The 23,332-nt window shown below is 42.1% G+C and overlaps 2 protein-coding genes and 1 pseudogene across 2 annotated transcripts in view; 2 read left to right on the top strand and 1 right to left on the bottom strand.

Moving 5' to 3' along the window:
- LOC146634207 (protein NLRC3-like) overlaps positions 1-14,945 on the top strand; it is a 34,584-nt gene extending 19,639 nt beyond the window's left edge. The window contains exons 9-11 of the mRNA XM_085375432.1: positions 10,811-10,984; positions 14,215-14,261; positions 14,410-14,945. Coding sequence (XP_085231558.1) covers positions 10,811-10,984; positions 14,215-14,261; positions 14,410-14,945 — 757 coding nt within the window. The remainder of the gene's footprint in view (positions 1-10,810; positions 10,985-14,214; positions 14,262-14,409) is intronic.
- Positions 1-23,332, bottom strand: part of LOC146634202 (butyrophilin-like protein 2) — a 295,376-nt gene that overhangs the window by 81,765 nt on the left and 190,279 nt on the right. The gene's annotated exons all lie outside the window — the stretch shown is intronic.
- Positions 6,139-7,001, top strand: LOC146634208 (uncharacterized; annotated as a pseudogene).

The raw sequence follows: 23,332 nt of genomic DNA, 5'->3' as shown, positions 1-23,332 counted from the left end.
AGCTAGTACTGCTGGGACTTTATATTTTCACAAGCTAACATGAGCCAGTCAATGAGATGTCTAGCCATGACAGTTGTATGTTGCTGTGGGAAGAGTCAGGCTACATACAGTGATGCTAGTGTTAGCCATGTTAGCTTCTGTGTTTTTGTATTTTCAACTTCTTGTTTATTGTTAGCTCCTCTGTTTAGTTGCTTTAGGGATTCTTAGTTTACTTTTCCCGCTTTATTTTGGTAGTTATTGTGCTTGGTGTCATAAGTTTAGTTTGACTTCCTCCCCTGACATTGTCTACATTAGTTTCAGCTGTCGAAGTTTTTATTGAGTGTTTCCTATGTCTTCCATTTGAACAATAGCGGTGCACTCTATGCTGCTGCTGTGTGCTAAGTTCTTCTGTCAAGGAAAATGGTGCCTGTGTTTGGCTTTGCCGCTGCTGCAGCTCGCTGGAAGCAACAATGTAGTTTTCCTTGTTGTCAATCATTTTTTGTTATGTCATTTTTGCTCTTTTGTGTTCTGACTTAATTTCTGCTGCTTTAAATTATGATTGGGAGATACTGTTAACCCTTTTACGGCCGTTCAGAGCTGAACGCTCCGTTTTGCGTAACTATTTTTAAATGCCTGTAGATCTGCAACCACATAAGCTAGTGCAATAATTTTTTTCACTCCACATCAGCCACGCCGCTTTGCTTGCTAAAACACCGGTGTCGGCACATGAGGACGCTGTCATAGCCTGTCAGCGACGTTGATTAGCTGCGTATATACAAATCTGAATCGCATCATTGGCTGGACTATGAGATAAGGTGGCATCGTTCTAATTCCAAACTGGAGCAGCCAGTAACTTACTGACTAACACTGCCAAAACGTATTTATTGTAATTTCAATTCAGGTTAGATTTATTCTTCTGTGCGCAATGCAGATTTTCTGTACGCAGAGACCGTGTCGGCGGTGCGCGATTGTGCATGCACGCAGCTTAGAGGGAACATTGATTATGTCCACTTGAATGAAGTCTGTCCGACTGGCTGCTCTATCATCTGAACTCCGCGTCTTTTAGGATGTGGTGGAGGACTCGCTGTTGTTTACCAGGACAGATTCACATGCAGTCTGATGACCTCGGACTCCTTTTCTTCATTTGAGTCACAGATGATGGTCAGTTCCCTAAAAACCATTTATTGTATTTTATTCTACCTGATGGGGTCTTTCTAACTGAATTTAACGACCTTCTGACATCCATCATTACATTGGAGAAGGTTGGGAGATTTAAGCCTTCATATTGATGAAGCATCCTGTAACACTACTGCTGAGCTCATCACTATCACTGAGTCTTTTAACTTTAGGCAGCATGTTTCTGGCTCCACACATACAAAGGGTCACACATTGGATCTCGTTTTCTCCCTGGGTTTAAATATACACAATGTATGTGTGGAGGATGTCCATGTGAGTGACCATAGCTGCATATTTTTTAATTTGTTATTTTACTTGGATCCTTCATCTGCTAAACTGATGATCAAAAGGCGGATTATAAACTAAGATGCTGCTGGAAGGTTCTCTGCCATGTTTGACCCTCACATGGCTTGTAGTGACCTCGACTTACGTATTTTGTCTTTTAATGGTCAATGTAAATTGTTAGAAAACTGATAACATGTTGTTTACATGGCTAAAATGTTATGGCTCATTCATTGATAGTATTTTCGCCGTAGAAATTGTTGTGTCCTACATTATTGAACCCACCGTGTCTATGCTGATGCTCCTTGAATGCACCACATAGGTACTCGAGGCCATGTGGTGGCCAGTGTTGCCAACTTAGCGACTTTTTTTCTAAAAAAAAAGTCGCGAAAAGACGTGAAAGTGCGTATCGCTTTTACTCTCAACAAGCAGCGGGTGCTGTAAAGCAGTCAGTTCTTCTTTTACTCTTTTACTGTTATGCTGTTTTGTGGATCACAAGGTTTAAAACTACTTATAAACACACACAAAAAGTAACTCCACCAGAGTGCCTATTTCGGGTCACTTTTGCCGGTCCAAGCCGGGTAAAGGAGCAGGGTTGGAATTGTGACATTAAAAAAAACAATAATTGCTAAAAGAAATTTAATTTGTAATTCTAAATAAACTCTAAATGCATTTAGGACGTTTTTTACTCACTTTATGTCTCTTCAACGATGTTATTTCTCTCTCCAACAACATAGGTTACAATTAGATTAGCATAACCAATTATGCAACTTAGGCGATGACGTCATTTAGCGACTTCTAGCGACTTTTAGGACAGCCAATAGCAATTTTCCTTACTGAGCAGTTGGCAACACTCTCAGTATTTTTTCTCCTCTCACCGCCAACCTGTGTTTCCTTTGTTTATTGCCGTGTGTGAATGCCAGAAGGTGTGTTCTGATTGTATGATGTTGTGTAGGTCAAATGTTATTGATTATGTTTGTTCACTTGTGAGGATGCTAATGCTATCTTATGCTAATGTGCTACTAAGCTAATTGATGCTAGTTGTAACCTTGTGTGCAGTGATTGTTGAGGTGTTGGTACCTGTAAGTGTTGAGTACAGTTTTCATAAAGTGAACCATCAGTATAGCATGCGTCAAACCTTCAATGCACCCAAACATAGATCCACGATTACACAAGTATCATCACAACAGACCGAATAAATTACCTGAACTTGGAAGTCTGCCTCCGTGTTCTTTAACTGGAACACACCCACCGTACCTGGCCACTCTAAATCAGCTAAACTCCTGGAGACAACACTTTCTCCATTTTATTTAGATACAGTGGCACCTCTGAAGCAAAGTGTTGTCCATTCTTCAAATTTCTATCCCTGGATAAATGAAAATACTCAAATTTCAATTGAAAGCTGCCATCAAATGTTCTAGTGAGTTAGCTCCCAGCTAACTAGCACACCAGCTAACTAGCAGACCGGCCAACTAGCAAACCGGCTAACTAGCACACCAGCTAACTAGCATACCACTAACTAGCAGCCCAGCTAACTAGCACAGCAGTTAACTAGCTGTTACATCCCCCAGGTGGATGTTTCTTTTTCCTACTAACTCTTTGTTTTGTCTAGGCTCCACCACCTCTGTTCTGATTGGATACTGCTCAGATTCCAGCTAATTGTTAATCAGCAGAGCACTACTTAAGACCTGTGGAGCTATGTTTCTGGGCCCTTTGGCCATTTTCATTGTCATACCTGTGCAGCCTTGCATGCCTTTGACTTGTATGTGCATTTTTGTGTTTTCATGTTCAGACTGCCTGTAGGGGAGAGCTGCCTTATGTTTTGACACCCTGTTTTCTCCTGTTTATGTGCTGTTAGGTAGGTTATGGCTATATGTTGTATATTTTGTTTACTTTGGAGTTAGGTAAGTTTCTTTTATTTTCATATCAGGGATGTTTTGTTTATTACCGTATTTTCACGACCATAAGACGCACTGGGCTAAAAGGCGCAGTCTCAGTTATGTGTGCCATTACTGTATTTAACACACACATAAGGCGCACTGGATCATAGGGCGCATACAAGTACCGTATGCGTATTTAAAAATAAAGCGGGAGCAAACCTGAGTTCGGTACCTTACTCACATTTTTATTACCAGTAATCGTCATCATCAACAACACACAAGCATACAAGTGTGCGTATTTAAAAATAAAGCAGGAGCAAAACAAAGTTTGGTACTCACATTTTTATCATCAATCAAACCCATCGAAGTCCTCATCCTCTGTGTCTGAATTGAACAGCTGCGCTAAATCTCCATCAAACATTCCAGGTTCACTTTCTTCACTGTCAGAGTCACTTTCCGTGCCGCTTTTGCGAAAGCTCGAACAACAGTGCCAGCAGACATGTTAGCCCAAGCATCTACAATCCATTGGCAAATTGTGGCGTAACTCGCCGGGCGCTGCCTTCCACTCTTGGTGAAACTGTGGTCTCCATCGGTCATCCATCGCTGGATGTGTTTGTCGCTGATGTGTTTGCTGCAGTAGGAGCGGAAGATGGCCAGCTTTTCCTTATAATCCGCTGGAAGTTGCTGCGCTACCGTAGTCCTGGTCCGGATGGAAAAATGGCACCGTTTCATAAAAAGTGAAAGTGAAACTGCTTTTAGCCGAATGGTGACCGTCGAAACGCTTCTCCCTTTAGCGTTCTCATTGTGTTCTCTACTACGTCCTCATTACAACACACAGGGCGCACTGCGCTATAGGGCGCGCCGTACTTTTTGAAGAAAATCTAAGACTTTTAAGTGCGCCTTATGGTTGTGAAAATACGGTATGTTGGCCTTGGCTCTCCCTGAAGTTAACCCTCAGTCTGAACCAGAATTTCAACTCTGGCATGAAATAAACCTTTTAAAATTACCATCTTGGCTCCTCCTTCACTATTTACCTTTATGTTCGTCCCTTCAAACCCCCTAGACTAGCCAGGGATTGTAACATTAGCACACCAGCTGACTAGCAAACTGGCTAACTAGCACACCAGCTGACTAGCGAACTTGCTAACTAGCATACTGGCTAACTAGCACACTGGCTAATGAGCAGACCAGCTAACTAGCAAACTGGATAACTAGCAAACCAGCTAACTGCAGCCACAAGCTGAAGGACGATTAAATGTAGTGGAGATATCAGGGATGACACTGGTGTGTCTGATTCACTCTTTAGCATTCCGGTCACTCCGGTGTGTCAGCCAGAACACCACTGAAGACCAAATTATCCCAGCATGTGGAATAAGGAGCTTAAGGTTTGGTTTGAGGCACTTTATTCTTTCACTGACTGTGATCACATGTGTGGTTTCTTACAAAAAGGAAGTACACAATACAAATACATGACAAATAAGAAGAATAGATAAGTTACATATCCAGTTATATGCATACGTCAGTATAGCTAACATAACCATATATAAGGACAAAGGTCACAGTGCTATAATGCAGTAATGTTAAACACAAAGGTGTATATCTACATAAATCTATCCTATCAGTGATTAGAGTACTGTAGTATACTTCTACTACTTACACTATACAAACTAAACAACATTAGTGTGACTTGAAGTTACCGTCAGTACAGACGAACTGATGGTAGTTGGACAAAATAAAGGCTTTGCAATTATTGTGATGGGCTTCCGGTTAAACTAAGATCAGCTCATTACCTCATAACAAATTGCTTGCTATAGAACACAGCTCCCACTCTTCATTAATATCGTGTACTGTAACTCCCAGGTAACCATGGTTACCCAGCCACGGCCAGTAGTCTCCAGAGAGACCAACAGCTGCTCACAGGCGGAGGATAGTCCTCCCCCCGCTGCAGATGCTCACACCTGTGCATCCAAACTGCAAAAAAATCGCACATGAGCAAAGCCGCTATTCCCGCACTGACTGTAACGCAGTCAGTTCTTCTTTTACTGTTATGCTGTTTTGCAGATCACAAGGTTTAAAACTACTTATAAACACACACACACACAAAGTAACTCCACCAGAGTGCCTATTTCGTGTCACTTTTGCCGGTCCAAGCCTGGATAAAGGGTTGCAATTGTGACATTAAAAAACAATAATTGCTAAAACAAATTTAATTTGTAGTTCTAAATAAATTCTAAATGCATTGAGGACGTATTTTACTCACTTTGTCTCTTCCACGATGTTATTTCTCTCTCCAACAACCTAGGTTACAATTACATTAGCATGACCAATTATACAAATTAGGTGATGATGTCATTTAGCGACTTCTAGGGACTTTTAGGACAACCAATAGCGATTTTCCTTGCTGAGGAGTTGGCAACACTGGCTCTACTATGGCTTGTTAAGATACTGGATGTTGTGTTTTTCTCCACAATTTTAATTATAAGCTAGATACATTGCTGCTAACAGCAACGGGGATGAGTCAGTGAGTCAGTTGGGCTTGTGAATCATGATTCATGAGTCAGCAAAGTGATTCTCGAGTATTGAACGATTCGTTCATGATTCGCGCATCACTAGTAAAGTATCACTTCCTGTTGCAACACACAGTTGTGTTTTTGTGTATCTTGTCTGTTTAATTAAAAACTTTGATAATGTCTCATTTCATAGTCCAGTCTTTATGTGCTTTAGCCAAGCATGCTCTGTTGATTCACTCATGAATTATATTCACAGTATTCACTCACTGTGTCTTTAGCTTAGCTTAGCTTGTAGCCAACTCACTAGCAGCATGTGCTCTTCAGCTGCCCTTCCCTCACTTTCCTGCTCATTGTGTAAGATATTTAGTTACTTTTCGGCCACCTTTAGCAGTAATGATACTTGTAACAAATGTAGCATATGTGCAGCTCTGGAGGCCAGGATTACTGAATTGGAGACTCTGCTTCATTTACCCGTAGCTAGCCAGGCCCCTGTAGATGGTGCAGCCGAAGACAGCGTAGGCCCCGCTAGCTGATCCTCGGCAGACCCCAAGCAGCTGGGGAAAGAGGGCGGCTGGGTGACGGTGAGGAGGAAGCATAGTCTTAAACAGAAGCCCCAGGTACACCACCAACCTGTTCATGTGTCTAACTGTCTTTCCCCACTCGGCGACACACCCGCCGGGGGTCAAACTCTGGTAATTGGTGATTCTGTTCTCAGACATGTGAAGCTAGAGAATCCGGCAACCATAGTCAATTGTCTTCCAGGGGCCAGAGCAGGCGACATTGAACGAAATTTATAACTGCTGGCTAAGGGTAAACGTAAATACAGTAAGATCATAATTCACGTCTGCAGTAATGACACCCGGTTACGCCAATCGGAGGTCACTAAAATCAATATTGAATCGTGTGCAACTTTGCCAAAACAATGTCAGACTCTGTAGTTTTCTTTGGTCCCCTCTCCAATCAGACCAGGAGTGACATGTTTAGCCGCATGTTCTCCTTAAATTGCTGGCTGTCTGAGTGGTGTCCCAGAAACAATGTGGGCTTCATAGATAAATGGCAAACCTTCTGGAGGAAACCTGGTCTTGTTAGGAGAGACAGCATCCATCCCACTTTGGATGGAGCAGCTCTTATTTTTAGAAATATGGACAAATTTATTAAACCCCCCAAAATATGACTATCCAGAGTTGGGACCAGGAAGCAGAGTTGCAGTTTTACACACCTCTCTGCAGCTTCTCTCCTCCTGCTACAACCCCCCCCCCCCCCCTCCCACAAATAAAAAGAAGAAACTCTTCTCCATAGAGACTGTGTCAGCTCCCAAACAGACAAGAAACAAACTAAAAACCAGCAATAAACAACGTAAACATAAAAAATCACAAAGAGTGAACAACACGGTATCCACATCTGAACCAAAGAGTAAAACAGTGAAATGTGGATTATTAAATATTAGGTCTCTCTCCTCCAAGTCTCTGTTAGTACATGACTTAATAATTGATCAGCAAATCGATTTACTCTGCCTTACAGAAACCTAGTTGCAGCAGGATGATTATGTTAGTTTAAATGAATCAACACCCCCGAGTCATTCTAACTACCAGAAATCTCGAACCACAGGTCGAGGGGGCGGTGTGGCAGCAATTTTTCACACCAGCCTATTAATAAACCAAAGACCAAGACAGACTTTTAATTCATTTGAAAGCCTGATGCCTAACCTTGTCCACCCCAGCTGTAAAACTCAGTCTTACTTGTTATCATCTATCGTCCACCTGGGCCTTACATTGAGTTTCTGTCTGATTTCTCAGACTTTATATCTAATTTAGTTCTCAGCTCAGATAAAATAATTATTGTAGGTGATTTTAACATCCACGTAGATGCTAAAACTGACAGCCTCAACATGGCATTTAATCTGTTATTAGACTCAATTGGCTTCTCTCAAAATGTAAAAGAACCCATCCACCACTTTAATCACACTCTAGATCTTGTTTTAACATATGGCATAGAAACTGAACATTTAACAGTGTTTCCTGAAAACCCTCTCCTGTCTGATCATTTCCTGATAACATTTACATTTACAATAATTGATTACACAGCAGTGGAGAGTAGACTTTATCACAGTAGATGTCTTTCTGAAAGTGCTGTAACTAAGTTTAAGAATATAATCCACCCACTGTTATCATCCTCAATGCCCTGTACCAACACAGAGCAACACATACAGCTACTTTTAGTACCATTGATGTTAAGTTGGACTCTTTTTCTCCAATTGATCTTTCTAAGTTAACTTCAATAATTACGTCCTCCAAACCATCAACGTGTCTTTTAGATCCCATTCCTACAAAACTGCTCAAAGAAGTCCTGCCATTAATTAATTCTTCGATCTTAAATATGATCAACCTATCTCTAATAATTGGCTATGTACCACAGGCCTTCAAGCTGGCTGTAGTTAAACCTTTACTCAAAAAGCCATCTCTAGACCCAGCAGTCTTAGCTAATTATAGGCCAATCTCCAACCTTCCTTTCAAATCAAAAATCCTTGAAAGAGTAGTTGTCAAACAGCTAACAGATCATCTGCAGAGAAATGGTTTATTTGAAGAGTTTCAGTCAGGTTTCAGAGGTCATCACAGCACAGAAAAAGCTTTAGTGAAGGTTACAAATGATGTTCTTATGGCCTGTGACAGTGGACTCATCTCTGTGCTTGTCCTTCTAGACCTCAGAGCAGCGTCCGATACTGTCGACCATAATATCCTTTTTAGAGCAATTAGAACATGCTGTAGGTATTTCAGGTACTGCGCTGCAGTGGTTTATATCATATCTATCTAATAGACTCCAATTTGTGCATGTAAATGGAGAGTCCTCTCCACCCACTAAGGTTAATTATGGTGTTCCGCAAGGTTCAGTGCTAGGACGAATTCTATTTACATTATACATGCTTCCCTTAAGCAGTATCATTAGAAGACATAGTATACATTTCATTTTATTATTTTAATTTGGTTTTTGTTTTGATCTGAGTTGTTCAGCACTTTGGTCTGCCTGGTGTGTTCTTAAAGTGCTATACAAATAAACGATGATGATGATGATGATGATACATTTTCACTGCTATGCTGATGACACCCAACCCTATCTTTCCATGAAGCCAGATAACACACACCAATTAGTTAAACTACAGGAATGTCTTAAAGACATAAAGACCTGAATGGCCGCTAACTTTCTGCTTCTTAATTCAGATAAAACTGAGGTTATTGTACTCAGCCCTGAAAATCTTAGAAATAAGGTATCTAAGCAGATTCTTACTCTGGATGGCATTACCTTGGCCTCCAGTAACACTGTGAGGAACCTTGGAGTCATTTTTGACCGGGATATGTCCTTCAACGCTCATATTAAACAAATATGTAAGACTGCTTTCTTCCATTTGTGCAACATCACTAAAATTGGAAATATCCTTTCTCAGAGTGACGCTGAAAAACTAGTTCACGCATTTATTACTTCCAGGCTGGACTACTGTAATTCATTATTATCAGGATGTCCTAAAAACTCGCTGAAAAGCCTTCAGCTAATCCAAAATGCTGCAGCAAGATTCCTGACAGGGACTAGAAAGAGAGAGCAGATTTCTCCTGTTTTGGCTTCACTTCATTGGCTTCCTGTTAAATCCAGAATTGAATTCAAAATCCTGCTCCTCACATACAAGGTCTTAAATAATCAGGCCCCATCTTATCTTAATGACCTTGTAGTACCATATCACCCTATTAGAGCACTTCGCTCTCGCTCTGCAGGCTTACTTGTTGTTCCTAGAGTATTTAAAACTAGAATGGGAGGGAGAGCCTTCAGTTTTCCAGCCCCTCTTCTGTGGAACCACCTTCCAGTTTGAGTTTTTCCTTTCCAGTCACCTTTCTCACTCACTATGTGTTAAAAGACCTCTCAGCATTGAATCATACTTGTTATTAATCTCTGTCTCTCTTCCACAGCATGTCTTTCATCCTGTTTTCCTTCTCTCACCCCAACCAGTCGCAGCAGATGGCCCCGCCCCTCCCTGAGCCTGGTTCTGCTGGAGGTTTCTTCCTGTTAAAAGGGAGTTTTTCCTTCCCACTGTCAACAAAGTGCTTGCCCATAGGGGGTCATATGATTGTTGGGTTTTTCTCTGTATCTATTACTGTACAATCTACTGTACAATATAAAGCGCCTTGAGGCGACTGCTGTTGTGATTTGGTGCTATATAAATAAAATTGAATTGAATTGATAATTGTTGGTGTTAATCAATTAATGAGTTAATATGATAATAGCAGGTTAACTTGCCCTAATAATTTGTCTTTGGTGACAAACTGATGTGATCTCCATGTTTCCTTTGTTGGACTGTGGGCGAGTGTCAGAACTGAATGTACTGAGTAACATTTAGTGTTTAAATATGTGTCAGTTCCAGTTTTGGAGCTCTAAAGTGCAGCTATCATGTTAGGAATAGACAGGAACACTGAGCACACTGAGGTCAAATCTTTATTTTACCACTCGCTGCATTCTTGATGTTCATGAATTCAGCAGGTTCATGATTGTCTGCAGCATGGATCTCATATTTCCATCTAAAGTGTTGAATTTGACTGTTTGATGGTCTTTATGATCTCTAGCACCAGTTCATCTGTAGGGCGTGCTCAGTCCATCCATTTAGTGAAAGGATGTTTAAAGGTCTCCTTGTTCTGTGAGCATGCACAGATCCTGAAGCAGAAAGCCTGGGTTAACAGAGAAATGATCATCACTGTGATGATACTCATCATCTCTGACTTACCAAGTGCTGCTCACAGTGGATTGTCTGATGGTTGGGGCTTTCTCTCTAATATTGGAGGCTGTTACATTACACTGTTAAACAGCTTGAGATGACTGTTGTTGTCTGTTGGGAATTGTCACTCATAAATAAAGTTACATTGAATGGATGTAAATGGATAGATGTTATTGTGACAAAGAGAAAATGATTGTTGACAGATGGATTGTTGTTTTGTGTGTCTGCAGTCTGTCAGGCTGTCTGATCACAGAGGAAGGTTGTACTTCTCTGGCCTCAGCTCTGAGCTCCAACCCCTCCCATCTGAGAGAGCTGGACCTGAGCTACAATCATCTAGGAGGGTCAGGAATAAAGCTGCTGTTGGCTGGACTGAAGGATCCAGGCTGGACACTGGACACTCTCAGGTATGGAGAGAATGTATGGTAGAGGAAGAAGAGCTGGAAACATTTCCTGTGTCCTTCACTCACTTCCTGTTTGTTTCCTGCAGATAACACATGAACAATCACACATGCAGGAATATTTTCAGGGACGGACACACTAGTCTGACTGGGATAGTACATGGATATTTATGTAGGGGGTCTCCAAGCAGTCTGTTTGCAGGAACATTAATGATAATTGATAAGTCATGTTGAGAGTTTCATTAAAAATAGACCTACAGTTAGGTCCATAAATATTTGGACAGAAACAACATTTTGTAACTTTAGATACACTCTGCATCTGTGACCTAGATAGACTAGGTCACAGCGTATCTGTAACCGGAAGGTCGCCAGTTCGATCCCCGGGCTTTCTGTCCTGGTCGTTGTGTCCTTGGGCAAGGCACTTTACCCTACCGCCTACTAGTGTTGGCCAGAGTGGCCGATGGCGCGATATGGCAGCCTTGCTTCTGTCAGTCTGCCTCAGGGCAACTGTGGCTACAACTGTAGCTTGCCTCCACCAGTGTGTGAATGCGAGAGTGAATGAATAGTGGCATTGTAAAGCGCTTTGGGTGCCTTGAAAAGAACTATATAAATCCAATCCATTATTATAAACACAGACCCAGTCAGTGACACTGACAGAAGGATTAAACAAGGCTGTGAATCATTTCAGTGTGTGTGTGAGACAAAGAGGCAGACAGGAGCAGCTAACATTTGGAAATGGAAGCTTAAATACTGACGAACTCTATATTCACAGCTGAATTCACAATAAATTTATTCTCAAGTGCACATTTTTCTGTTATTGTTCTCAAACAACAGAATGAGATTGAAATATTGATTTTAACAGGGCCCATAAACAGCATTAGCTTAGCAGCATTAGCTTATCAAAGTTTCCATCATGGTCACACAAATCCCTAGCAGAGCAAAGTGGCCTACTTAGCATTAGCTGCTCAAGTTGTAGAAAGGGAGGGAAAACAGTATTAGCATTAGCTGCTAATTGCAGCCTACTTAGCATAAACTCTTCACATCGTTATAACGCAAGGGAAAAGAGTCACTCATGGCAGCATTATTTAGCATTAACTTGGCCGATCGCGGGCGATCGTGGCTCAAGAGTTGGCAGTTCGTCTTGTAATCGGAAGGTTGCCGGTTCGAGCCCCAGCTCCGACAGTCTCGGTCGTTGTGTCCTTGGGCAAGACACTTCACCCGTTGCCTACTGGTGGTGGTCAGAGGGCCCGGCGGCGCCAGTGTCCAGCGGTGCCAGTGTCCCAGTGTCCGGCGGCGCCAGTGTCCCAGTGTCCGGTGGCGCCAGTGTCCGGCGGCGCCAGTGCCAGGTAGCCTCGCCTCTGTCAGTGCTCCCCAGGGCGGCTGTGGCTACAATGTAGCTTGCCATCACCAGTGTGTGAATGTGTGTGTGAATGGGTGGCTGACTGAATGTGTAAAGCGCTTTGAGGTCCTTAGGGACTAGTAAAGCGCTGTACAAATACAGGCCATTTACCATTTACCATTAACTTCTCACATCATTATAACACAAGAGAAAAGGGTATTAGCGTTAGCTACTAATGCTTAGTTACCTCAAATTACTTTAGCTGCTCACATTGTTATAAGGAAAGAGAAAATGGTATTAGCATTAGCTGCTAGTAATTATTCACCCCTAATTAGAATAAGCCGCTAATGGCAGCCTACTTAGCATTAACTCCTCACATCGTTGTAACCCAAGGGAAGAGAGTATTATGATTAGCTGCTATCATTGTTAAAAAGTCAGAGAAAACAGTGCTAGCATTATCCAATAATGCTAACTCACATCAAATTAGCATTAGGTATTAACAACAGCCTACTTAGCATTAGCCGCTCACATTGTTACAGTGTTTACATTACATATAGGCTAATGCTAATTCACGTTAAATTAGCATTAGTTAATAATGACAGCCTACTTAGTATTAGTTGTTCACATCGTTATAAGGGAAAGAAAAACGACATGAGCATTAGTTGCTAATACTTATATACCTAAAATTAGACATAACTGTTTATGGCGGCCTACTTAGCATTACGTGCTCACATTTTTATAATGCAAGGGAAAATGGTGTCGTGTTACGCCCAACTCACATTTAATTACAATTAGCTATTAACAACAGCCTACTTAGCATTAGCCGCTCACGTTGTTACAAAGTAAGGGAAAACAGTGTAAACATTAGCGCGTAATGTTAATTTACATCAAATTAGCATTAGCTGCTCACATTGTTATAAGGAAAGAGAAAACGGTATTAGCATTAGCTGGTATTATTCACCCCTAATTAGAATTAGCCGCTAATGGCAGCCTACTTAGCATTAAGTCCTCACATCGTTATAATGCAGGGGAAAAGAGTTAGCATTATTGGATAATGCTAATTCACATCAAATTAGCATTAGTTAATAACGGAAGACTTCGTATCATTAGCTGCTGTCATTCGTACAAAGCAAAGGAAAATGATATGAGCATTAGCTGCTAATGCTTATTCACCTAAAATTAGAATTACCCACTAATGGCGTCCTACTTAGCATTAACTCTTCACATCATTATAATGCAAGGGAAAAGAGTTAGCGATAACAGATGATGCTAATTCAAGTCAAATTAGCATTGGCTAGTAACGGCAGCCTACCTACTGGGCATTAACTCCTTACATCGTTATAATTATCAGATAATGCTAACTCACATCAAATTTGCATTAGTTAATAACGGAAACCTTTTTCCAGTAAAAATGTGACTTTTTTCTCCTCTGATATTTTGTCCAATGACTGGAGATATGGTCTTGACGAATGTGTCAGAACTAATCCAAAGATATAATCCTGTGCAGTCTGGAGAAATGGCCATCATTCAGTCTGTCCTGTTTCCATCAATCACGGTCTGGTTGACCTCAGTCATGAAGCATGATGGGGCCAGACAATAAGGTCTTTAGAGAGGCTCATCTGTGCTGTCTTTCCTCCATCCAGGACCTGTAAAGGTCCAGAATGAGGGACAAACACATCTCTACAGACCTTTCACATCATGGAGATAAACTGTTCACATTTCTTCCTTCAGGTGGACGATACAGAGTGTTGTTAACAAAAAAACAGACACCACAGACAATTCATTCCCCCGGGCTTTCACTTTAATGTACACTGTGAATGTTCATGTTTATGAGAGCCATGTAAATGTCCATGTGTGCATGCTGACTGTGCTGGTCTGACCCCCCTCCTCCTTTCAGGGTGGAGCCTGCTGGAGTCCGATGGTTGAGACCAGGTCTGAGGAAGTGTAAGTGTGTTTTTAATGTGATTCATGAAAACAAAGCAGCACACATTCAACCATCTTCATCATGTCAGGAGTCATCATCAAAGTGTCAATCAATGAACAGATGATGGATCAATAACTGCAGCTGGATTGTGTTTGTTCTCTCCATCAGATTCCTGTCAACTCACAATCGACACAAACACAGTGAACACAAAGCTCCAACTGTCTGACAACAACAGGAAGGTGACATGTGTGGAGGAGGTTCAGTCATATCCTGATCATCTAGACAGATTTGATTATTATCATCAGCTGCTGTGTAGAAATGGTCTGACTGGTCGCTGTTACTGGGAGGTCGAGTGGAGAGGAAGAGTTTATATATCAGTGAGTTACAGAAGAATCAGAAGGAAAGGAGACAGTGATGACTGTTTGTTTGGATGGAATGATCAGTCCTGGAGTCTGTGGTGCTATAGTGGTGCTCCTCGTTCTGTCCTTCACAATAACAGACAAACACCCATCTCCTCCTCCTCCTCCTCCTACTCTGTCTCTAACAGAGTAGCAGTGTATGTGGACTGTCCTGCTGGCACTCTGTCCTTCTACAGAGTCTCCTCTGACACTCTGATCCACCTCCACACCTTCAACACCACATTCACTCAAACTCTTTATCCTGGGTTTTGGTTCTATACTGGTTCCTCAGTGTCCTTGTGCTGAGTTTAGTGTAAAGAGTGTCCTCCTGTTAGAGAAACACTCTGACTGTTGAACAGAGAGTTCAGTCTGTACATATCTGTCTCTTTCACTCAGAAAAACGTTTTCAGATTCATGGATTCAATCAGTTGATGTTTGAAACGGTTCTAAATGATTCCTTGTAAACTTTCTTCCTCTTCAGTCCTTTAAAGATGGAAGCTCCCGTTATTCCAGGATCCATGTGTTGTTTTCTGTCTTTTTCCACTCAAAACGTCACAGTGAATCTCAATATGTTGTGTTTGTTGTGTAGTATGTTGTGTTTCTCTGAAGCTCAGTTCACAACCAGCTCCTCTGCATTTTCAACAAGTCTGAGCTCATTAAAATGAATCCAAATGTTTGATTTCTCTTTCTTAATCAGATGTTTCCAAACTCTCCACATCCTCTTACTGTTTCATTCATTGTTGGAAGCTCATCATATGAAAATGTTTCAGCCATAGAAGCTGAAAATATTGGCTCAATAGTTTTGAATGTAGTTCTAACCAGTGTGCTGGGCTTTTAAAAATACGTGGCTGCTGCCTGATCTTGGGCCCACAGAGGAAGACGACTCACTCACTCTTCTTCACTTCCTCCGTAAACATGTGGAAGGAGAGCAAAGTGCTGCCAGACTCTTATTTCTGACAGGAACGGAAGAAACCACAGCAAACTGTTCCAGTTATTCATCTTCATCACAATCTGTTTATTTCTGATGGTGTCTTCAGTCTGAGGGTTTGAAGTTTCCATGTCTGTGTGATGTGTGGTGGGAAGGCTGCTGGTTAAACTGGGACTCACTGTTTAAAGCACTGAGTGCTCATAGAGAGATGCTCCATGCATCCCAGTACAGACTACAAACATGGTGGAAACTTAGCTTTGATATCCACTCACTCTGCACGTCTGTGAGCAACTGTGATGAAGATGTGCAGAGATCTGTGTCCAAACAGGAGAAAGACTATAAAGACTCTGGGCTTCTAACAGCCTCTGTTAACATATGTGAGGCTGTTTGTTGTTGTTGCCATGGAGCTTTTCACTGTTTGGGTCAGCAGGTCATGTGATCAGGTTTGTTCTGTGAAAGCTCGACGATGGTTCAGTGTCAGGGTTTGTTTGCATTCATCAATAAATATCAAAATAAATAAAAGACTCCATGTTTGTTCTTTCATCATGTGACCTCTGCTCATCCATCTCTGTGTAGATCAGGATACATTTAGTTCATAATACACGAGTCAGAAAAATCAGAGGTATTACCTGTAATAAATGTGAAAGTAAAGATTCCTTCAGTGATAACCAGGCAGGACTGAAACACATCCAAGCTCACAGCTGTCACCACGGTAACAGCACCGTCCATCCACAGGTGAGGGGAGGAGTAAAAAGAGGGACTTTCACCATTTTAAAAACACTGTGTTTTCATGTTAATTCAGGTAAAATGGGTAAAATATGTGTTCAGACTCTTATTGTGAAAGGGTACACTGCAAAGTCAGAGTGAATCCATAATGTTTATGTGAAGCGTAGTTTGGATCTTCTTCTGCTGCTGGTTCATGTTGTTTTGGGCTCTTGAATAAAACTCCTGCTCAAGCGATAACGTGGAACAATAACAATCCTTATGTAGCCCTCATTTACTCAATACCATTAAATAAATGGGCTTTGGGTTCTTTTTCTAGTGTACTCTCGTACGATGTTTTTAAATTAACTTCTCTTTTGTTTCTGGGATCAATGAAGCTTATTCCTTAACAGTAGCACTACACGCGAAAATAAACACTAGTGACTACAGTGCAGTAAATCATGTCATACACCATGTAAAGTAGAGCCTTGCAACCCTCCTTTAATTTACCAAACAATGAAAACAAGAAAATAATAAAATGGCAGATTTCAGTATTCAGGCAAACCAAGAAAACACACACAGCAATTTACCCACTGTACACAGAATCTCCACACACACAGTGTAAACCACCAGTGATAAAACAATTATAGTCCCAAACTAAACCTAAAGCCGGCAGAGATAAACCCTACGTTGCAGGCCTGTATTGATCCAGTATAAATCCAAAACGATCTCCCAACCGGAAGTTCTTCACTCAACGAGCAAAAAATAAATAAATAAACTCAGTACCTTGTGAAACGTGCAATTCCCACCAGATTAATCCAGGTAACAAGTTGCCTTCAGCTCCTTCAGAAACACTCCGCTCTGAATGCAGTAGCACAAAGATGAGGAAGGTCCGTGATCTCCACGTGCTCCACAAGCTACCTGTTTTAGCTTCCCACGTTGCCAGAGGTACTCTGAGTGACGCGGGCACTCAGAGTGACTATCTGGGGTCTGTCCGTCGTTATCCAGTTCGGTAACGATCCTCTGCAGCTTGTTACGTTCCACAACTTTAGCGAAACGGCAGCCTACAGTAGTCCTTATTAGCGAACGGCTGGGTTAGCCTCACTTTAACTTAATGCGTGCACGGCTGCAAGAAACAAAGCACACAGTCCAGCAGACTCACGCTGAAACTTTACGTGTCATGTCACTAGCTTACCGACACTGTGACTTATCTGTCCGAAAAGTCAAAACACACTTACTCTTAGTACATAAAAACAAGCTAACTTCTCCGGATGCTCCGTGCAACTCACGCACCACCGCCCTCTCTTCTCGCGCTCTCGTCTCTTTTTTCCTTTTCCTTCTCCACCCTGTGTTACCTTCACAGACCTTATCCCCGTAGGAAATTACAGTTCTCACAAACAATTCACAAGAAAAGAAAGATAACTTATTTTAAACAATGCAAACATGTTTTTAATCATTTTACATGAACTTTTACCTTTTTAATAAACAAGAAAATTTAAATAAATGAACTCTTTGATATTTATATTCTCAGACTTCACTTATCTTTTACTATTTATGCATCTTTTTAACCCGGGTTACATTTAATACAGTTTTTCTCATGGCTGTTCACATGCCAACACATTTCCTGTTCGTGGGTAAGTACTGCCACCTAGTGGTGCATGCATGTACATCAATATAGATTACACCGCAGTTCAGTCAATAATGTTTGGAGAGATAAAACCTGCAGCTTCAGAATCAGCACAAACAGGGCGTAAACACGAAACACGGATGTGCCGAAACATCAGAATCAGTGAGCTGTCGGCTTTCAGCCCCGACCATGTCCGTGCTGTCGGGGGTGAAAGCGACATCTCGCTGATTCTGATGCGTGATCCGTAAACGCTTTGTGTTTACGTCTTTGTGCAGAGTCCGTGTTCCTGCTCTCATTTACTGTTTTAACTGTTTGGTGGTTGTCAGTGTTGGGACTAACGCGTTATTAAGTAACGTGTTACAGTAACTACGTTATTATTGTGGTAACGAGCATGGTAACTAGTTATTATGCCAAAATCAGGAACGCGTTAGTCGTTACTGGGATTTAGATAGGGTCGTTACTCGTTACTTCGTGTGGTGGCTATCGCGGAGCTTCCACAGATTCAGTAACATTAGCAAGTGGTGGAGGCCAGCAGGTGGATGAGAGAAAGCAACACGTTCTCGGGCTGGAGAAAGGGGACGCAGAAGGAAAAGAGACCCGAGGCGGCCGCAGGTCCAAGTGTGAACTGAACTTCAGGTAAGAAGTTATGACCTGCAGTCTCTCTGGGTCAGATATAAACCAAGTTTAGGTGGAGTTTATTTTCGTTATTCTGACTTTTTCCGTACTGCGTGCTAGCTAGCATGACGGAGTTTCTATACAGCTGGGTGGTGCTATGAAGTGAATGATGTTGAACTTTATTTTGTTCATAAGTTAGTAGAGTTGTCAACCGTCCCGTCTGGTATTCAGAGAAAATATTACGCGTTTCTTATTGAGGCGAAAAGAAACAGTTTGTCCCGTAATTCAGCTACAATGAAAAAGGCACAAAGCTGGAGTTATTCTGTGTTTACGCTGCACAGCTGCCTCTTCTTCTCTCATCCTCTCCCCCTCCCTCTCCTGTTTCTACTTCAATCATGAAACTGATCAATGATCAGCTGATCGGCTCTCTTGTTTGTTTATCGCTCACTTTGCGCCAGAAAGAGGAAACCAGCGGATGTCGCGCTAAACAACAGCAGCACGTTTAAGCTTGATCAGCTGTTGTTAGAATTTATTTAATATTAATTTCTAGTATCAGCTGATGTTTGCTGGAGCCACAGCTGTAAAGCTGCTGGTCATGATATCGGTTTGTATGTCTGGTGAGAGGGAAACATGAAGATGAAACCAGGAGATGTCCTTACTGAATCATCAGAGCTGTGATGGGGAAACAGGTTTAACCTTTTAGGTGACATGAATGAGTTGAAGTTATGAACTGTTTCTGAGAGACAAATAACACCAGGATCCTTTTCTAAGCAGCTGACAGCTGGTAACTGTGCAGGGGCGGGTCTAGCAAAGTGTTGCCAGGGGGGCAGGTAGGGCATTAACAGGGAGAGGGGGGCACAAAGAAATACTTTTCTTTCTTATTCTCATTTAAAATTTCTAGCTTTTAAAAAATAATTATCTGAGTCTTACAACAAATGATTGATAGATTGATGCATATATACCATCAGAACAGTGAACATCACTGTCACAACAGTGTTTATTTTCATTCAAAGGCTTTATAATTTTTCCTATAATGGTGGGCCAGTCTCTAGTCAAAATGCCCGGGCCAATTTTCTGTCCCAGTCCAGCCATGTATGCAACTCATCTGCAGTCTGGTGTTACCAACATCTTCCTACTCAGAAGGCAGAATTTCCGAGTTCTGAGTACAATTGAAAGCACCACAACTGCAGTTTGTGTGGTGGATGTAAAAGGCGCACATGACGCTGTGACGTAGGCTAGAATCATGGCAGCAGTCAATGACGGTCCAGGCGTGGGATTTCTCTCGTGGAAATATGCACATTATCTTTTCCTTTCTATTGGTAGGTGGCACAGTGCACTTGTGGCAAGTAAGCAAGCTAGAAGACTGGCAAAGTTATGGAAGCAACACATTAACAAGAGAATTCTGAGTAAAACCAAAGTTACTTTCCCTAGTAACTAGTTACTTTGAAAGTAACGAGTAACTTGAAGTAACTGAGTTACTTTTGAGAGAAGTAACTAGTAATGTAACTAAGTTACTATTTTAAAGTAACTTACCCAACACTGTTTATATGGAAGTGTGCATCTCTTCATTCAGAGGTCACTGTGATTGGCTGGAGGTTGGAAGATGACAGCAGTGGACAAAGATGCTCTCTTTGCTCAATCTGAACATTAGCCCCGCCTTCCCCAGTGCCGTCGGCTATCTAAGACCCGCCCCCTCATCGCACGCAGACGACTGGGCTTGTCAGGCCCTCTTCTTGGCTGCAGTGGTTATTATTATGTTTACATGCTTCCAGCTCCCGTTTCTGCTCGGTGACAACTCGTACTTTTCGACTCTCCTTTTCCTTCCTCCCTCGCTCACAGACACATAACCTAAACCAAGCTGAAGGACTTTCACTCTCTGCTGTCGTCATCAGACGGATCAAACTCTCTCCTGGCCTCTGCATCCCTCTGCCCTTTCACTGTCTCCCTTTTCTTTCCGATTGAATACCAAACGTGTCCTGCTGTCGCAGGGCTGCCCGACACTCACGCCGATGCTTTGGGCGTCTGTTCCTCAGGCCAGCAGGCTGGCCTCTAGACCTGGTCGGGATCTTCCAGACCCTTCTTCAGTTTCTCACCCTTCTCTGTGCTCATGCTTGCTATGCCTTACCTGTGTTAGGATGCCTGGGTCGTTGACGCAGAGGTTTGAGTTTATTATATTATTTATTTTTTCTAGTCTTTCTTTGTTAGAGTTCTTTCTTATGGTTTATGTCTCTGTGTAATCCTTAGTTGCTGTCTCCCCTGTCGGCTATATCCCCGTGTCCAGTCAGTGTCTGCCCTGGTCCCACGTCTCTGTTCCCTCTGTTGCAGTGCCTGCCTGTGAGTCTGTCTGTAAGTTCAGTCTGTGTTATGTTTCCTGTTTTACTTTGAAAGTCCGTGTCTCATATAAATGCGTCTGGTTTTGCTTCCTTTGTCTTGTTAGGCCTGATTTGCCCCAGCTGTGTTTCCCTCCTGTTACCCATTCCCTGGTTGCTCCTCTGTGTATTTGAGCCCTGTGTTTCTGTGTCCGGGTCGTGAGCTACCGTTTCCTATGCTGTGTGTTCTGTCTGCTCGCCTGAGTTTATTTGGAGTCTCAGTTTTGTTACCTTTTTGAGTTCAGCATTGAAGCTGTTTTGAGTTTACATTGTGCCTCCGAGCGTCTGCACTTTGGGTCCACCATTCCTTCCTGCACACAGCCTTCACATAACAACCTGTGCCATGCATCAGCTTTAACGCTCATGTTCTTTTCCCTGTAGACCAGAACTCTGCTGTGGTGACATCACTTTCTCTCTTTGGGGTCCTGCTCTAATCCTCGTCACAGCTGGGTTCAGTTCTGCTGAGACGGGCCATCGGAGTCCAACCACCAAACATCTGTCCATATTCTGCTCATCAATAACTCTTTGTCTTCATTCTTTCTATTGATCTGTCCTTACTGAAACGACTCCACCCTGATGACGCCACCTGTGGCTCAGCAGGTAGAGCGGGTCGTCTGCTGACTCCTCCCACTGGCGTGTCAGTCTCGTACCAGAAGAAGCTTGAAAACAAAAATTAGAAAATGTTGAGCAACAAGTGTCACAGCTTTTTGAATGTATCAACTTCTTTAAAACATTTGGGCAGCCGTCGAGCTTTAAGTTGCATTTAGTCGACACAAAGTTCCCACAGTGACAAACATGAGGTCGATGAGCCCCTACGAGCAAACACTTAACTTAATCATTCAGACTTTTAAGTTAGTTTAACTGGTTTACTTCTCTTCATAATGTTTAATGAATCTTAATGTTTCTGAGCTCCAGTTGGCACAGCTCTCTCTTCTTCTATTCACAATATGAGCTCAGATTGTTCCAGTCACTGCTCTTCTCTCAGTGAGTGAACCTGACAGTGTTACAGTCGTCGCCCCACAAACTAAACACACACACACAAACACATCCCTGTAACATTTCATGAAGTGATGGCAGTGAACATTTCTGAATCCCAACCATAAGACAACAAACAAAGTAAACACAGTGATGACATCAGAAGGTCCACACAGACTGACGTGTCTCCTGTACATGTTCCATATTTGATACTGATCACTGATGTTTAATGACTCACGTGACGCTCTGACAGGAACAAGAATGTAGAAAAACCTTTAATGAAACCTGAGGAACAGTGAATCCACTGATGACTGACACTGTCACGGCGGGGTGCGCCGATAAGTTTAGTTTACAGGACCCAGAAGCAGACACTTCTGGACTTGCTGACTGAACAGAAGACGATCCTTTATTTAGATGTTGGCACATGAAACAGCATGAAGCTATGAAAACTAAGAAAACTGTGAACACTCAGAAAACTAAAGAACTAAGAAGTGAAAATACTACAACAAAGCATGAACACTGAGTAAACTATGACGTAACACTATGGGGATGCAAACAGACGACCTGACAACGAAACATAGAAAACAGAGGACTTAAATACACACATGAGGTGATCAGGAGAAGTGGAGACACACGAGAACACAGCTGACTACAATGAGACACAATGACCATACAGGGGAGAGTAACACTAACTGCAATGAACAAAGAACACCAGACTCTTCAAAATAAAACAGGAAACAGAGACATAGACATGGAGATAAAACATGACATGAACTTAACATAACCACATAGACATGAAGCATGACAGGTAGACGCACGAACCAGGCAGACTGAGTACAGGGAAGATGGCAGGAACGACAACATGAACTTGACAACATAAGACACACACACATAAAACACATGAAGGGCAAGGGAGGCTTAACACAAGGGTAATATAATAACAAACGAGCTTGGATAACTTAATGAACCTAAACAAACAAACATCAAAATAAACTAACACTCACCGACCCAGGACCGTGACAGACACAGAGTGGGTGAGTTCAGTATGAGATGAGTCCGGCAGCACTGAGGGTCCACAGATGGGAGAGGCTGTCCTTTAAGGAGGTTGGACATGTGACACATTTGTCTTTATGGTTTATACTAAAGAACAAACTGCACTAACTCATAGATTTGACCTGAGGAAGAGTCGACTTTAACCCCAAACTTTATTAAACTAACCTAAATCTAGCCGAGTAGTTCTGCTGCCTGAACCTGACCAAAGTGTAACTGAAACACATTAAAATACTAAACTGACTCTGACTGCTGTGAGTGTTTGAAGAAAACGTCTGTGTTTCACAAAGCTGAGAGGTCAGCGGTCCCCCACAGGCTCTCTGTGATGGTCTGATCAGCTTCAGTCCGAAAACAGTGATGTACAAAACGATGGAGAACACAGCAGGTGCAAAGACAGACTTGACGAAAAGGCAATAACAAAAGTCCG

Source organism: Diplotaxodon limnothrissa, linkage group LG3, assembly GCF_057381915.1.
Source record: "Diplotaxodon limnothrissa isolate DT_005_m linkage group LG3, D_limnothrissa_male_GT1.1, whole genome shotgun sequence".
NCBI lineage: Eukaryota > Metazoa > Chordata > Actinopteri > Cichliformes > Cichlidae > Diplotaxodon > Diplotaxodon limnothrissa.
Note: the sequence above shows the minus strand (reverse complement) of the source record. Positions and strands in the feature narration are given on the sequence as shown.